This window comes from Alosa alosa, chromosome 6 (assembly GCF_017589495.1).
Source record: "Alosa alosa isolate M-15738 ecotype Scorff River chromosome 6, AALO_Geno_1.1, whole genome shotgun sequence".
Taxonomy (NCBI): domain Eukaryota; kingdom Metazoa; phylum Chordata; class Actinopteri; order Clupeiformes; family Clupeidae; genus Alosa; species Alosa alosa.
In genome coordinates this window covers 2,778,844-2,796,456 of record NC_063194.1, presented here as the reverse complement: position 1 = coordinate 2,796,456, position 17,613 = coordinate 2,778,844, and the positions used below count along the sequence as shown (strand labels likewise).

Below are 17,613 nucleotides of genomic sequence, written 5' to 3'. Positions count from 1 at the left end.
ACACCGATATTCAGTAACTCGTTTATTTTAAACTCACTAGATGAGCAGACAACATATTGCTAGGTAAGCAGACCACCTGTGCAGGCCAGATTGGATCAGTCACTCTGTAAACAAAGTTCTTCAAACCTTATCACTTATTTGTGGTCCACAACCTCCACAAACAATTCTGATCTACAGTTTAAACTTCCTTCGAATCAGTTCCTACTTACAGTAGTCTCCCACAAATGCATGTATTACATGTTATCATTGCCCTAGTAGGCTACACTGTAATATCAGTCAATTACCAGTGTTCAGAGGCGCGTAGTTAGTGTTGTCTGTAGGTGCTTCACCAGCGCGCTGTTTGATGTCACAGTTTGGCACCAGGCCCAGGTCTCTCCACCTCCAGGGTTAGGGAGGCTGCTGCGGGCTCATCCACGAGCCAGAGCAGCTCTCCCTGACTGGGGGCAACGCGTGCCGCTGGGAGGGCTGGGCCCTCACCACCCTCCAGAACTTCCTGTCAAAGGCAAACAGAAGTTGTTCTGTTGCTATTCTTGTATGATTTGGGGATTTTCTTTGCCAAAATAAAAAAAAAACAAGACAGATAATTTCTATAGTATAGTATACTCTTTTGATCCTGTGGTCTCTGCATTTATCCCAATCCGTGAATTAGCGAAACACACAGAGAGGTGAAGCACACACTAATCCCGACGCAGTGAGCTGCCTGCTCGGGGAGCAGTGAGGGGTTAGGTGCCTTGCTCAAGGGCACTTCAGCCGTTCCTACTGGTCGGGATTCGAACCGGCAACCCTCCGGTTACAAGTCCGAAGCCCTAACCAGTAGGCCACTGCTGCCCCCATATATAAACTCTGTTCTGCAATGACCATTTTTACTCGATGGAGAGCTAATACATAATTTTACATACGATGATGTAGCTCCACCAAGCTTGTAGGAAAGGCCCGAAATACATTTCCCCTGATGTGCATCTCTCATACACCTACTGCACACCAAAGAATTGTGGCAGGAAGGCAGTATGGAGCAGCCCACATACCTTCAACACAGGTGCTTTGCTCCCTCCTGTGGACACGAACACCACAGAGCGAGCCGCATTCACCACAGGGAGGGTCATGGTCACACGGCAAGGGGGAGGCTTTGGGGAGTCACTGATGGGGGCGATTATCTTCTGGGTCTCCTGAAAAATTGTGAGTACATTTTACATAATTAACCTTTTACATTCATAGCTATTTACGCTTTTTTTTTACATTCTTTACATCTTTATATTATACATTACAAAATATATGTATAATAATAAATAATATTACATAAACTGTTAAGTGACTATAGATATATATATATTTATATTATATAAATATTTAGGTCAGATTTCTTTGCACAATTCTTTGCCACTTATTTAGTCACACTACTTGCGGCCTAATAGTTCTGCATTTTAAATATCATTGACGTGGCAGGAGTCACATCGCTGGATGCGTGATTGGACATGCTAGTGGGAGACAAACGCCCAGCCTGTATGGCCCAGGTCCAAACTTTACTGAAGAGAAACTTTAGCTTCAGCTGCCACAGAGAGAGAGAATCTATAGCACCATTTATACATGTTATGCAACCCCTAAATGCTCAGTCCATACTACTATTTACAGAATATTTACTGTACATTTGTAGGAGGAGTTGGATATGATGATTGAAATATATAATGAGTGAGTGAAATTTATATAATGATTGAGTTTACCTCTGGTCTCCTTATATGGTGTTTAAATCATAAAGCTGGTTTGCCCACAAATTATGTTACGAGAATTCTATAATGTACGTATGGAAGCACTCAAGTCTAACTTTAGTTCAGTAACATAAGATGGGTGTACTGGTACATGGTGTGCATTCTGTCAAAAACCAGTTTCCCTTTGGACGAGGATAACTAAAATGGACAACATGAGAACAAATTTACCCTATGCTCTCTCATTATATTACCATTGTGGTTGAGCTAAAAGATACATTCATGACCATCATGATGAAGATGTGCAAGCCAACTTTAGTCCAAAACCAACCATAGCCCTCGACTCTGATGAAGACACAGTGGTGTCAAAACATTAGTCGTTTTTTGTTTACACTAAGTAAAGACTGCAAGTTGAATCAGTGTGCTCCAGTCTTTTAATAAACCAGTCTTTTAACAAACCATGGCCCTATTTCTCCACAATTCCCAGCCCTTTTCATTTTAAACATTTAATTCTTTCATGATTGGCATTATAAAATGACCCATGTGTAGGGGCACCACGTTGTTCATAATTCAGAGCCAGCCATTACGTGCTCACTTGAATGGTATTGTTGCAGTCACAGCCTGCGCTTTTATCTGTTGAGTTGTTGTGTACTGTTTACTGTGTCGTATTCTGATGACGTTCGCTGGCACGACTTGTGTGTACCTTTAAACTGACATGCGAGCTAAGTTTACGGTGATTAAAGTTTCCCCGAGTTCGGGCTTGTAAACCTATTTGCTGTGTCCGTGTCTCCCTATAGTATCGACTCCTTTACACATTCCACATTTCCACAGGACCTACTCAGCAGAGTATACTGAGGCAGCATTTGCTGAGAACTCGGTCAACCCTGTGTAGCCTATAATGAAATGCCAAGGTGCCAGTGCCAATGTCAATGATTAGAGGGCTGCTGTAGCATTGGCATATTCTGGCCTGTCAAGTTTACTTCTTTCCTTTTCATATAGGATCAAGCATGTAAGAATGAGAGCACTGGGCCTTTGATTTTTTTTTAAAATGCACATCTCATCTTGTACAATATATCATTAAAATTCCACACAAATGTACTGAAATCACAGCATGATGTCTTCCAACATAACTGCTCAAATAAAGTTACCAACTGAGGTTTTTATCAGTACAATTCTGCTGTTGGTATTTGGAAAGGACATCTGTTGTCTGTTGGATAGTAAGCCTGGTAGCTATAGGGAGACAAAGACGCCTCTTCAACAACAATGATGATGACAGACCTGTAGTAAGGGATGACCGGGGAACAGGGAGCATGTGTGTCCATCCGGCCCCATTCCCAACAGCAACATGTCAAACACTGGAACGTCCTCATTGGGGAAGACCTGCTCACAGAGACAATGAAGCATTGAACTACACTGAACTATTAACTCAAACAATAATGTTACATTACTAGGTGTAAAATGCTATAAAAAGCACAAATAAAACTTTTTTGAAATATCTAAACAGCAGGAGTTTTTATGACTTTACCTGATTTAATTTGTGAGTATAATCTTCTGCACACTCCTCCACGGGTAAAGAGGGATCTATTGCTAAAATACCCTCGTCTGGAATGTTGATTTTGGAGAAAAGTTGATTCTGTAATATATTCCATCAAACATTTTACAAAATTTCGGTTTGAAAAGTAAAGTGAATAAAACCTGTGATAAATCACATCATTTTTCTAGGATAAAACCCTTTTCTAATCAAAGTATACTGTAAACAGAATAATCAGTACACATACTTTGTACAGTCCATAGGTGCTTTCTGCGTCATCAAAAGGAACCACTCTTTCGTCGCAAAAGCCCACCACCCACTTGCTGCAGTCCAGACCAGGTTGGGCAGGCAGCTCTTTGCTGAGCATGGACACTAAACTGCCCCCGGACAGACCCAGGGAGAACTGACCCCTTCCAGCGCTCAGGGCCTTCTGCGCCCGATCGCACACCAGCTGGGCCAACACGGGCCCGAGCTCTGCGGATGACGGGAACACCACCACCTTTCTGCTGTTGGCCATGGCTTCCAAAGGCAGAATGAGTACACAATCACTGTCAGTAACTCTTGTAACTCAAAGGAGTGCAAATCATTAAATCTGCCAGAGGACAAACTATTGCCTCAGATTTTGTGAGACTGCAATAAAAATGCACGTAGTGTAAACTCCAATACAACTGATACAATGTCATTAAGAAGTTATAATGGTGCTTTTTGGCAGTTGTGCTGCCAGGTGTTAAAGGAACCGTATGTAAGAAATGTATTTCAATTAATCATAAAATGGCCCTAATATGTCACTAGACATTAAGAAATCATGTTCATTTCAAATACTTATATCACTGACAACAGTAGTCCGGCCAGGATATTGTAATTTAAAAAGTGAAGTTGCAGCCCTCAACTGATGTTGATGTTGTGTTTTGTCATGTCACTCTGTGTTTTGGCCTGATGCGCCGACCTCCACCTATCTACTAATCACGAAGTCAGTAGTGTTTCGGCATCCGGGTTGGCAACCTCGAGTCAGGGGGGAGGGGGAGGGGATACACCTCTCTACAGTAATTTGAAAGTGATTGCAGTACCAGTTTTGGCTACAATCTTACATATGGTTCCTTTAATGATTGTGTCCTGATATGTTAAACTAGGATGAAAAATATTATGTATAGTGATTTTTTGTGTTCTGCAATAGGCTAGGTCTTCCTACCCCATGGGAGCCTCTAGGTCCTCTTGGGCTTAATAAATAACATGATGAAGCATAGCCAACTAGGCTACTGTGAGTGAGTGTCCTAACATTACTTGTCCTTAATGACGATATTCTGGTCAAAGCACTATGGGCACGACAAATATAACCGCTTTTAAAAACAGTTGGGATGGGAGGGATGAATTTGAACCAGAAGGGGATTATGTGGTGGTTGAATCAGGTGACAACACTTCTTGTTTCATTGTAACCTAACAGGAGGACCTTCAATTCTGATGTGATATAATTCGTGATTTTCCTTCGTGACGAACACGGCTGTGAACACAACATTAATCTAAAAACTAAAATTCTCACTGGAAATGTACACGAAAACATTTTACCGTTCAAATGATATCAGTCTCTCCTTCCAGCAGTAGGTTAGTGTAATTTCCGCGTTCCCGCCTGTAACTTCCTTGTTGGGTTTGTGTGACGCATGCTGGTTAATGTAGTTGTGACCATTGATGTTTTCGGAGAGATCAGATCAGATCAGTGTATGTTCAAAAGCAAAACGTCCTATTCTTCTGATTAGCCTGCGTGTTTCTGAGGTAGTAGACTACCTCTCTGCATTTACATACAAACCCCATATTAAAAAGACATGTGACTACGAAACAAAACCCCTTAAAGGAAAAACCCAGCGAGTTTTTACAAAGATCTCAGTGTCTCGAGGTCACTGGAAACTGTCGATATGAAAAATAACGAAAACAACCGATTTTTACCTAGCTTTGCTACAGCCAGCAGCTATGTGGCCAGGCAGATACACTCTGGGGATGTCTGTGAGCTCATGACCCCAGACCCAGAGTGTAGTGCTGTATTTTAAAGTTAAAATAAGGGCCACTTGTTATACATTTTTGGTTTTGGTATGATTTCAGGGGTAAAGTTAATTTGAGTAGGCCTACATCATAGATACTGACTGTCATCTATGGGCCTACATCACGTTTCATGGAGTGAACACGTGAAGTCTTAGCCTACATGAACATGAATGAAAAGCTGAAAATAAATGTAGGTGGGGGGGGGGTCTATTAGGATATTGTAAATTGTAGGCCTATTAGGAAAAATTCTACGCTGTTCGAAAGGCATTTTTAAAAGAGCCCGTCTACTACCTATTCTCTGTTATTAGCCCATTTGGTTGTCATATCCCTTCCAGTGCTGTAGGTGGGAGGCATGCGCTAGTCGCGAGGTTCCACATGATGTGCATCGCTGGTGGAAATTGTGTTGCCATCCAACTTGCGCCATTCACTCCTGTCATCTAAATATTTTACTTCCAAGTAACATTTTATCCGTATAGGAAAATATGAGCTATGACAACTTCGAGGAGATGGCTACTTTTGTGTCATTTCAGTCTCAGCTATCATCCATTATGGATACACTGGCGAAAACAGCAATATTTGAGATTAGTAAACTTGTCGACATCGAATCCAGGGGTCTAAAGCAGGAAATTTCTCGCAGTCAGAGAGAAATTGCCTCTCTGAAGAACAAACTGCAGATGATGGAGAGCCTTATCTGGACCGGTGAAGAACATAAACGTAATGCTGTATCTGACGACGGTCTCATATTACGGGAACCACCGTTAGAGGATCATAACATGAAAATCTGCAATGATGGACAGTCTAGCAATGACATACTACGGATGAAAGGGTGAGAATTCCAAGGATGTGGAACTTTCTACAGTGGCCTATCTCAGGCCGTTTGCTTGCATCGTTAATCTTGTTATTTAAAGTAACATCAATTAGGCTAATTGATGACTGTGATATAGCCTACTCTAAATTATCATTATTCCCGCAGCGAACGTAACATACTCAACCCCTCTGATGGATGTCACCGTGTGGAAAAGAAGGTAGGCTGTGTGTTTACTGTTTAACTAGGCTACTTTTGGTTGCTGAAAATGGAACTCCCACTAAATACTTTTTAAAGTTATTTCAACATGAGATCACTTGGAGTTGCCTTTGATCTTTAACTTCAGTCCACAGATACTCATCAAGTCATTCTCATCAAGGAGGAACCCATTGAAGTTAAACTGTGCAATAGCAAGTCTCCAGGAATGTTGAGCAATTGTGAAGATAGTGAGTAGGTTGTTTGTGTACATGCAGTAGGCTATATGCCAATGTCAATGTCAAAGTCCTGTGTATTAATTTTTTATCAATTGGTAGGCCTAATGCACTTCAGGTAATAGGCTACTTCTGTCACCATTTGTTCACAGAAATGAGTTTGGGGAATGATGATCATGCAAGGACTCTTTCAACTGACAAGCAGCATGAAAGCATTATGGACACACCAACACTCACCACAAGCACCCAAGGGAGTCAGATCTCTGTGCCCTCCTCTGCACAGCTCAATGAGCAGGATGGTGAGACATCAGCTGATGCACACCCAACTACTCCAGAGAGGGATGCCTCGCTCTTTGAGTTCAATTCTTGCACCAAAGAGGCCCCACCTGTGTCGCAAATATCCAGTTTGGCCCGAACTCAGTGGAACAGTGACCAAGGGGCTAGCAGGGGGGACAGGCGCTTCGTCTGCACCTACTGCAACAAGAGATTCCGGTGCTTCAGTCAGCTGGAGACGCATCAGAGGAGTCACACTGGCGAGAAGCCCTTTCACTGCACACTGTGTGGGAAGAGATACGCCCAGAAAGGGCACCTGTACACCCACCAGAGGACGCACACGGGCGAGAAGCCCTATCGCTGCCTTGTCTGCGGCAAAGGCTTCATCCAGAAGTGCACTCTCGACATGCACCAGCGCACTCACACAGGAGAGAAGCCTTTCCTTTGCCTGAGGTGTGGGAAAGGCTTCACCAAGAAGTGCAATCTAAAAAAACATCAGACTATTCACACAGAGCTGAGTGGGGACTTTTGGGGAGCATGCAGAGTTTCGGGGAGGTAGGCTCCAGAAAAAGGACTTAGATTAGGTGTTGTGCTCTAACAGAACAGTTAGTAGTACAGATCCCAGTAACCACTAAAGTCCTACAGATCCATGGATTGTTAGCTGTAATGCAAAGAACTAATGCATTATGTAATGCATTGTGTTTACATGGCTGTACATGGCAGAAATAACATGTAGAATGTATGTGTAATAACATCTGTGTTTTGTACTTATAGTATTTAAAATCTTAAACTGTTAAGGGTGTTGTTTTGGGAGCTAATGCTGGCTATTCGATACAGACTATGGCTAAATTAATTTAGTAGGACTCATTGGAGAAGGTTACATTTGTACGCTACTGGAAAAAACAGTAGGGTTCTCTCAAACAATCTAGCTTAGGGAATGATCAGACAGGACGCGTTTTGTGCAGAGAGGTGCGCCTTTTTATGTCGTTTCGTATTAGCTGTAAGCGTTTTGCGCGCTGCTTATGCGTACCTCACATTTTTACGGAGGCGCCTCGACTTCAAAAAAGTTAAAATCCAACTGGAAAAGCACATGTGCTTTTATGAAAACATAGTGCACCTCGCGTTTTATAACCGGCAAAGTGTGTCCTGTCTGATCATTACCTTTGATAGCAGTCATATATACAGTAGATCTTTATCAGGGGTGGCGATCATTGGGCTCGCCAGCATTGTGCGGCTTATGGCTAAATGCAGTTCAATATTTGACAATACTGCCAATAAAGTTGCCTATATTTTGATTAAAACCATTTTAATATTGAGATGGATAAGAATATCCCAGAGGCATTTGTTTCTTTAGCCAGGTTTAATGTTACTGTTGGAATGCCAATCAGGAAAATGTTACCTAAGGCAAAGAGCAATTAGAGGAACAACACAGAACCTTTTATCTGAATAGGAGAATTTGTATTTTTTTTGTACAACCATTCTGCTTGATATGCCAGACTTAGGCCTAACTACATGTCATAGGGCTATATGGCTTCAAACCTGGAAATTTCCAAGGAGTTTCCCAAAGGCACTGAATTTCCAAAGCACAAGGTAAATGCAGCCCATTTAAACATCAGTAAGAAAAGCAGTTTTTTTTTTTTTTTTTTCAATGAATGGGGCGTCTTACGGTTACAGTGGCACCATATCAGTTGCCATGGAAAATTGCTTGTGACAAGTTATTCAGTGAGAGGAATCTGTGCCTCGATCAGATCAGAGCCATATAAAGGTACCTTTATATGGCTCTGGATCAGATCAACTTTGTTGCCAACCCTCCTGAAAATTATAATTTTAAGCAGCTGGCAAGTGTCCCATTGTAAATTATAAAAGAGGAAACTGATCCCGTCATTGTTGTTGCTGATGTTGTGAATATCAATTTCCTGTTGCGTGTCTCTTTATTGAAGTGTTTTTTGCTGTGGTTCTTCATGCGGGACTGGTCGGCCACCCGTGATCTATACATCCATATGATGTGTAGACTCATATTTACCACGGTTTACGGTAATGTATCCCATAGTCCTTCACTCTCTCAACTCAAGAAGAGGTCTTTTTTCAGGTCAATGGGTCTTCCAATCTGAACAGCTTCCAGTTTATTGTAAAAATAATAGCTGTTGTAATACAGACGCTATTGCGTAGAGTAAGCAGACACTGATGTTTTTCAAAGAGAAAATTGTAAACCGTGTTATTAGCGAAAAGTAGCGTAAATCTACCGTTGGATTTGTGGTGCACCGGACGAAGGCTTTCCATATCATGGATACATTGATGGTTAATGGTATGAATTTGCAAACACAGTTAAATTCAATCATGGATGTACTGGCCAAAACGGCTGTTACTGAAATCGGCAAACTCATCAACGAGTGTGCGATGATTTTGCGACGGGAAATATCTCAGCGCACCAACGAGAACGACTCCCTGAAAAAGAGGTGTGAATTGTTAGAGAACCAATTGAGAGCTGTGCGGAGCAATGGCGGAGGAGGGGGTGTCCAAGGGACTGGAACGCAGAAGACCCCAGGCACCAGTGCATCGGATGGGGTAGAATTCTTTGGCGAAGTCAGAGCCATGGCAGGTAGGGCTGCTTTCTGATATATCAAAACTCATTATTCATCTAATTAGAGGACTTGTCATGCTGTTACATTAAATTAACGACACAGAATTGTACATTTACCTTTGGTGTCAGGTGTGCATCAACCATCTATAGATAGTGTCTTCGGAAAGGAGTGGTGCATGGATTTATGGAAAGATGCTGAAACGGGTCAACTGGACAAGCGTGACTCACAGCTGGAGGCTGCCATTCTACATGATGAGGTAGGCTACTTTGCAGTTTTTATTGTTTGCAATCAATAAAGTAATTTAAAAACAAATTTACCTCGTATCCAAAAACATAGGGCAAGTCAGACACACATTATTCAATTGTTTACTGTTATGCATTAATGTGAGTTTTTAGGTCAGAAATTACGTTTTTGTTTTTCATTTCCAACCTTATTGCAGTCAATAGACTTGGTGGACGACGAACCAGAGATGATTTTAATCAAAGAAGAGGCATTCGAAGATTGCCAAGGGGAGAGTAACCTTCATAATGTCCCAAGGAATAATAAAAGTAAGTGCAAGAAAGATAAATTAAAGTCTTGTTTTTTCCCCCTTTAAACCTAGTTTGAATTGAGAAGTATAGTCACTTTTCTCTATGGTTGTGCATTGTTTTTTTTCTGTGGACGTGGTGATATTTACCTACATAGTTTAAATGTAAACTTATGCCATTAACATTAATTGGGTCCCAATATAGCCTTATCTAGCAGGCATGTTAAGTATGTATTGACAAATGAAATGTTTTGTGATGGGTTATGTTTGCTGGTGAAATGACAAAACATAAAATCCTCAAATCACCTAGTTGTATCAATATGCCAATATGAAATAGATATGGGTCATTCCACGTCAATTCAACCAGGGCCCACGCACTTAGGTCTCAGAAAATTCTGAAAAAATTACCAGGTGTACCTATGTTACCCAGGAGACACACTGTAAAATTACTCTTATGTAAGATCAATACTTTCCAAGATACAGCCAGTTTTACAGGGGAGGGGGTGTGTCGATTTTGTTCGGGCTCTTTTTTTTTTTTTGTCAAAGTTCACAAGCCCACAGCGCAAGAACTAAACCATGTAGGAGGCTCAAATTTTGCATGCTGGTACATAAATAGGAATAGTATGTAGCAAAATCGTCACGTTTGGTCTGGATAATCTTGCATGGTCATAGCTGTCCCTCAAAGTTGATACAAATTGTATTGGAGGTTTTGACTGGGCTCTGTTTAAGCCTTCAGAAGACATATTTGTACTCAACATAGGCTCTTGATTTATTTTCCTTACTGAGATAAGTAGAAACACTCTCACAAAAAACAATGAACAGAAAATAAATTCCTTCAGGGTCTGAACAGCAGACCTTAGAAGTCTAAAAAATCATTTTGGTTCTCATTTTCAGAGCTCCTAAACACCTTGTGGGAATATACAAAGATTTTTTAAATATTTGTTTCTTTATTCTCCATGATCTTTTCTTTTTAAAAACACCAATTTGACTTGTCTTATGCAAATCTTTCTTTTTCACTTTCCACCCTGAACATGGGCAAAATGCACCATTGACATCAATATGTTTTGTATAGAGCTACCACAGGTTACTCTATACAACCACAGGTGGCAGTGTGGTGACTCTATATAAAACATATTGATGTCAATGGGGCATTTTGCCCATGTTCAGGGTGGAAAATAAAAAAAGAAAGATTTGCATAAGACAAGTCAAATTGGTGTTTTCAATGAGAACCACAATGATTTTTCAGACTTGTGAGGTCTGCTGTTCAGACCCTGAAGGTATTTATTTTCTGTTCATTGCTTTTTGTGAGAGTGTTTCTACTTATCTCAGTAAGGAAAATAAATGAAGAGCCTATGTTGAGTACAAATATGTCTTCTGAAGGCTTAAACAGAGCCCAGCCAAAAACTCCAATAAAATTTGTATCAAATTTGAGGGACAGCTATGACCATGCAGGATTATCCAGACCAAGCGTGGATTTTGCTACATACTATTCCTATTTATGTACCAGCATGCAAAATTTGAGCCTCCTACATGGTTTAGTTCTTTAGCTGTGGGCTTGTGAACTTTGACAAAAAAAGAGCCGAACAAAATCGACACCCCTCCCCCTGTAAAACTGGCTTTATCTTGGAAAGTATTGATCTTACATACGAGTAATTTTACAGTGTGTCTCCTGGGTAACATAGGTACACCTGGTAATTTTTTCAGAATTTTTTGAGACCTAAGTGCGTGGGCCCTGGTTGAATTGACGTGGAATGACCCATATGAATTTTAGATATGAACTTGGTTTATTATTGATATATTATCATGTGTTGTGTGCTTTATAAATGCATGACGTGCTTTATAAATGTAGAATAATAATCTATTCCTTTGATGTTGTGTTTGATCATTTAAGTGATGATTAATGGTACTGACTGTGTGTCTAAATTAGCATCATGAAACCATGCACTCCCTGCTGGTCTACAAGGACCTTCAGTCAGAACTACAGCACGTAAACACTAGGGCTGAACGATTTATTGCATTTGCGATAATATCACGATATGATGAAACACGATTTTCAATATGTGACGTCAACAAAACACATTTATACTTGCGCTTGCCGACGCGCCACCGACTCTTCTCACCGACCACTGAAGAAGCAAAAAACGTAAACAAGAGGACCAGCTAACAGTGTAAAGAAAGGTCTGATCAGTAGAGCTACTTTGGTTAAAAATAAACCTCTTCATTACCTTTTGCCCGAACCTGCCATGTCCCTGGTTCTAGTTCATAATTCCCCTGTGCTGCTACTCTGGCTGGTAACTTCGTTCACTTGTCCAGCTGACGATTAAAACTCCACTCCAGACTGTTTAGGCTGCACAGCAGCCATTCACCTGTGCACTGGGGACTTTGTTTACTGGAGTACAGTGACAGTGGGGGCATTTGTGATATCCAAGGGGGTTGGCGGCACAAACATTTAATTGATGCATAATGTTATCCGCAAGTAGTTGACACAGCTAACCACCAAAAACCCAGCTGTTCTAACATTAGCTTACCAGCTAAGGCTCTAGGCTACATACATGCTGCTAACTGCTGCTAACTTTGCCTGTTTAAAGAGTTTTGTCTCCGCGATTGGCTTTGTTGTGATATGAACAAACTAGTTAATTTGCATGCATGCGTATTGCGCTGCGGTGTTGATTATGCTAACCTTTAGTTAACACCGAGCCGAACGGTCATTCGGCCGCATTTATTTGCGCTATACAACAATCTACAGTAGTTTGTTCCGATTCACGTGCAAGTAGCCTACAGGAGAGGAGCGGGTCTGTGTGTGTGTGTGTGGGCGTGCGCGCGCGCGTGTATGGAGAGCACAGGACAATGAGAAGCCGTGTCAGTGCCACTGCATGGATTTGTTAACTAACGAAAGAAGGTCATATCTACATGAAATAGAAACAAAATAGAAACGAATCAGAATCATTAAATGTTTACAAGGCTGGAAGTTCAACAAATATAGGTCTACTAATGTGATTAAAATAGTTAAATAAAAAATATTTCATTCATCAATCTTATTCAATGACTTAATGCCATCATAACATAGGCCTGGGCTCCAGGAAAGAACAGTTTATGTTTAACTTATCTAATTTTGTGTTGGTCATACTATAGAATAATAAATTGCTTGTATTTGTTGAATAAGACAGAAGATAAAGAGCTTAAAAATAATTGCATATCGCATCGCAATTGCAATATTGGTGAGAAAAATCGCAATTAGATTTTTTTCCAAAATCGTTCACACCTAGCAAAAACATGTCTGCTGGTGCTGTATGTGGCGTTCCATTATTAGTAGCTGCAATAAGACAGTATAGGGATATATGGAACATATGCAGGGTGACTTTTATGTCAAGATGGGCAGCCGTGGCCTACTGGTTAGTGCTTTGGACTTGTAACCAGAGTTCGAACCCCGACAAGTAGGCACGGCTGAAGTGGCGGTTCGAACCCCGACCAGCACGGCTGAAGTGCCCTTGAGCAAGGCACTTAACCCCTTCCCGAGCGCCACTGTTGTTGCAGGCACCTCACTGCGCCAAGATTAGTGTGTGCTTCACCTCACTGTGTGTTCACTGTGGGCTGAGTGTGTTTCACTAATTCACGGATTGGGATAAATGCCAAGACCAAATTTCCCTCACAGGATTAAAAGAGTATATACTATATACTTACTAGAGTAGAACACATACGGGGATATAACACCAGGGGACATAACCTGTATGCATGTAAATGAGTTAAAAATAAATTTGAGTCATAATTGACAGCTCATGTGTTACATGCTGCTAAGATAATGGTCGGAGTTCGGGCTGAATATTATTTACGTCACAATTTACTGTACATAGGAAGAATAGTTTGTTTCAGTTTCTTTTTCCTTCCCTACATTTTTACATCTTATATGGTGTTTTTAATGTCTGGTCTTATTACAGTATTTCCAGGCAAAGTAAAACAATGTTTTTCCCTCTTTCATAGGACCTCCTGTATCCGGTAAAGATGTTGGCCAGAGGGCCATAGATGCATCTCAACATTGTGAGGGAGACTTTATGACTTACCCTGTACCTTCAGATGATCAGGAGCAGCCCAACATGCTCTTCCGACCTTCCAGAAATCCTCATGAGAACTCCAATGCTGCTGGAGATGCAACAGACTCTCCGCTCAGATCGGACGATTACCCCGGGTTCTATCCTGGCAACAGTAACTTAGGCAACAGCAACTTCAGCACCACTCAGAATCAAAGGGGAAGCAACGGGGACAAAAAATTCAGCTGCTTGTTCTGTGGCAAAAGTTTTAACTACTTGAGCTACCTCAAGGTTCATGTGCGGCGGCATTCGGGCGAGAAGCCGTTTGGCTGCAACGTGTGTGGCAAGCGTTTTGCGCAGAAGACGTACCTCAAATTACACGAGCGTACCCACTCAGGAGAAAAGCCCTACACATGCATGGAGTGTGGCAAGAGCTTCTCACAGAAGAGCTCCTTAAATGTCCACCTGCGTAGTCACACTGGGGAAAAGCCGTACAGTTGCCTGGAATGCGGAAAGAGCTATGCTTATAAACATGGTTTTAACACCCATCAGTGCTAGGAGACTATGCAGGGCAAGTTGTGGCATTTAAAAACAAGCAAATTATTAAGTGTGTTCAACAACTCAGCATTTTGTCCAACAGAATCTCAGGGTCTGTTACAGCAACCTGAGGATGTAAAAGGGATTGCAGTCTAGTGCCTTCACAGGCTACAAACTGCACAGTATATAACACTAGTTAGATGTGTACTCTGAAGAAGTGGGGTTACAAAATCTCCTCTGGTAGAGCCAAAGCTTCAGATCAGGTGGACAGCACCCACTTGATATACAACCACATCAGTGTTACAGTGCTAGTAGAAGTGCATGTGCATCAAAATTGAATAGGTCTTGTCGCTAATTTTCCAGGTTTGCAGTTGATGTGTCATATTATATGTTACTAAAAAAAAAAGGCATTGAGAGTATAATTCTGTACACTAACTGCCTTAAGTTCATTTTTGTATTGAACAGCTTTGGAATCTTCTAACTGGATAAGTTCCAAAGCTCAGCTGATGCATCAGGGTGCTCTGTCGCTATGGATACGGTAACCCAGGAACACATGCCAATACATGTTTCAGTATAGGATAGAACTATTGGTATAAAGCATAGACTGTATATATACAGTCTATGGTATAAAGTCAGTAATATAGGCTATGTTGAGTGCTCTGAAACACCTTTACTATATTAGTTTCATGGGGCCAAAAATCTGTTTTTTTTTTTCCTTCAATTTTTTTGTTTTTTAATAAAAAGGAATATTCCAACAATATTTCTGGCGTATTTCAAATATGTGCATGAGAAGGATTTAAAGATGTAGGAAACAAGAATGCATAAGGAGGATCCCTTGGACACCTGTTTCTGAACGTTCATTTTTTGTATGACTTCCAGGGGCGTAACCAGCAGTGCAGTGAACTCTTACCAATGAACTCTTACTAAATTGTTTCAAAAGTACAGCAAACACATTTCTTGTAAACAATGGTTTTAAATGCAGTTGTTTACTCAATTCCGAAGAAAAAACACATTCTTGGGTTTTTGGTAAATAGGCTACAAAATGGATGTCAATGGGCTCCTTTACAGACCGATCTGCAGAGAAAACTCAAATTTGCTAACAGGTTCGTCTTGGTTCACCAAGGTAGTAGAGGTCCTGGGTAAGATTTGTATACACTTTATTTAGCGGAGAATATCTCAACTGTTATAGACTAATATGACCCCATTGAACAACGTGGGATGTGTGCCAAAATCTCTACCCGGGACGAAAGTCGTGAAAATGACCACAATAGGTGACATTATTATTACACTACAGGTGAATGGGACTTTTTCCCCCTTTATAAATATCCTCATACATTTCTTCATATTAAGATAAATACTTTTGTATTACACTTTGCCTAAAAAATAAAATAAAATATGCAAATAAGGCAATATATCGTTAAATATGCATACATTATTCCTTACAAAGAACAGATAAGTTGGTACATACCAATTACTCATTTGAAACCTTATTTTACAAAATTCCAAAAGATCTGGAGAGTGAGAGAACGACTCAGTGTTTCTCATACATTGACTTATTTGTGGCGGCCCACTAGAATATCAGCACAGACCAAAACACAATGATTTTCTATGTTGTACTATTTAAATCGGATGGAATTCGTTTATTGTAGAGCTATGTGCACCTTTGCACAGCCTCTCCTTGTGTCTCAACAAACCTACATGCACTTTTAAAGAAAACATTAACAATAGCCTACTGCAATTGTTGGCATAAAAGTCGACTGGCTAAATTGTGCTTAAATATCCATCATAACCATGCTGCGCTAATTTGTTAAAAACTGTTGCATTCAAGTGATTTCTGCAACCTACCACCACAAATAGAATTCGATTTTGTGGGAAACACTGCAACTCATCCACAGGATCTACATCACTGACACCGTCATCAGGTGACACAGATGTCTTTGTGTGCATATTATATCACATACTGTAACATGTTCTGTTCTGGCTCATCCGCAACTCAAGAGTGAAAAGATCAATATTACAACTTCACGATATCTGCATAGCGCAAAGCTCACACAATGTCTCCCAGCACTACATGCGCTGACTGGGTGCAGCTCTGAACACTGTCCACAAACCAGACAACTCTTCTTTGATTCTCATTTTCAACACTGTCCACAGCTAACATAGAGCGCAATATGGGTTGGTTTCTGTGGGATTGAAATGTTAATTTTTGGAGAGTGGTTGGACTGTCTTTAGAGGTAATTGAACATGGAGAAAAAGGAGGTCTCCATTTTTTATTTACCTGTCTTAACCCTATTTTTGTGAAATTGTATATTACACTATAATTAACTCCATAAATTTCGCCTAAATTACTGGCTATGTTGAATAAAGTTCACAAAACAGTTATTTTCTTATTTTCAACAGTATGATTGTATGTCAGTATTATGATTGTATGTCAAACAATTAGGGAAAAGATCAATAACCAATCAGTTTCACCAAATACACATACTCCATTGCTGAAAGATAGCAAAATCACAGAATCACAGATGAGACCTCAAACAACATTTAATTAATTTACATATACACAACATATTAGATCTCACCTCCACAATTTCCTCATCAAAATCTACAACTAGTCTACAAAACCCTATTCTTACTCACCTTTTTAAGACTGCTCTCCCCGTCCTGGATAATGTTTTGCTCTAGATTATAAATAATTCTATCAGGGCATGTACCGCAGTCGTTTAAGACATCTGATATTAAGCCCTCCCTCAAAATTTCTTGAATTTCCCCTAGGGATCAATAAAGTATCTATCTATCTAAAAAACCTAGCCTTGTATCGATACTGGTCCTCCTGGACCTCAGCGCTGCTTTTGACACCACAGACCATGACATACTACTTAGGCTTGAAAATTTGATAGGCATCAAAGACTCAGCACTCGCTTGGTTTAGATCATACCTTCCTAACCGTCAACAATTTGTACAGGTCCATAATAAACCATCTACCCAGATTATGGTAAAATATGGAGTGCCTTAAGGCTCAGTACTGGGGCCCCTGTTGTTTAGCAGATGATACATAACTATACCTCTTCATAAAACCTGATGAATTAACCCTGTTAGCTAAACTTAAGAGATATAAAGACATGGATGATGAATAATTCCTGCTTTTGAACTCAGATAAAACAGAAGGCATGGT

At 40.6% G+C, this 17,613-nt stretch overlaps 3 protein-coding genes across 3 annotated transcripts; 2 read left to right on the top strand and 1 right to left on the bottom strand.

The window, feature by feature from the left end:
• Positions 1-9: 9 nt before the first annotated feature.
• Positions 10-4,991, bottom strand: pgls (6-phosphogluconolactonase). Its single transcript, XM_048245822.1, has 6 exons — positions 4,795-4,991; positions 3,479-3,750; positions 3,226-3,333; positions 2,979-3,080; positions 1,026-1,166; positions 10-493 (listed from the first exon to the last, which is right to left on the bottom strand). The coding sequence occupies exons 2-6, from the start codon at positions 3,746-3,748 to the stop codon at positions 347-349; spliced, it is 768 nt and encodes a 255-aa protein (XP_048101779.1). The 5' UTR covers positions 3,749-3,750; positions 4,795-4,991; the 3' UTR covers positions 10-346.
• Positions 4,992-5,646: 655 nt separating this feature from the next.
• On the top strand, positions 5,647-8,072 carry LOC125296901 (zinc finger protein 182-like). The gene is made up of 4 exons (XM_048247052.1): positions 5,647-6,088; positions 6,236-6,287; positions 6,414-6,513; positions 6,651-8,072. The coding sequence occupies exons 1-4, from the start codon at positions 5,745-5,747 to the stop codon at positions 7,328-7,330; spliced, it is 1,176 nt and encodes a 391-aa protein (XP_048103009.1). The 5' UTR covers positions 5,647-5,744; the 3' UTR covers positions 7,331-8,072.
• A 377-nt stretch (positions 8,073-8,449) lies between these two features.
• Positions 8,450-15,201, top strand: LOC125296902 (zinc finger protein 627-like). Its single transcript, XM_048247053.1, has 4 exons — positions 8,450-9,370; positions 9,482-9,609; positions 9,793-9,901; positions 13,858-15,201. Exons 1-4 carry the CDS (start codon positions 9,055-9,057, stop codon positions 14,460-14,462), a joined length of 1,158 nt encoding a protein of 385 aa, XP_048103010.1. The 5' UTR covers positions 8,450-9,054; the 3' UTR covers positions 14,463-15,201.
• Positions 15,202-17,613: the final 2,412 nt, after the last annotated feature.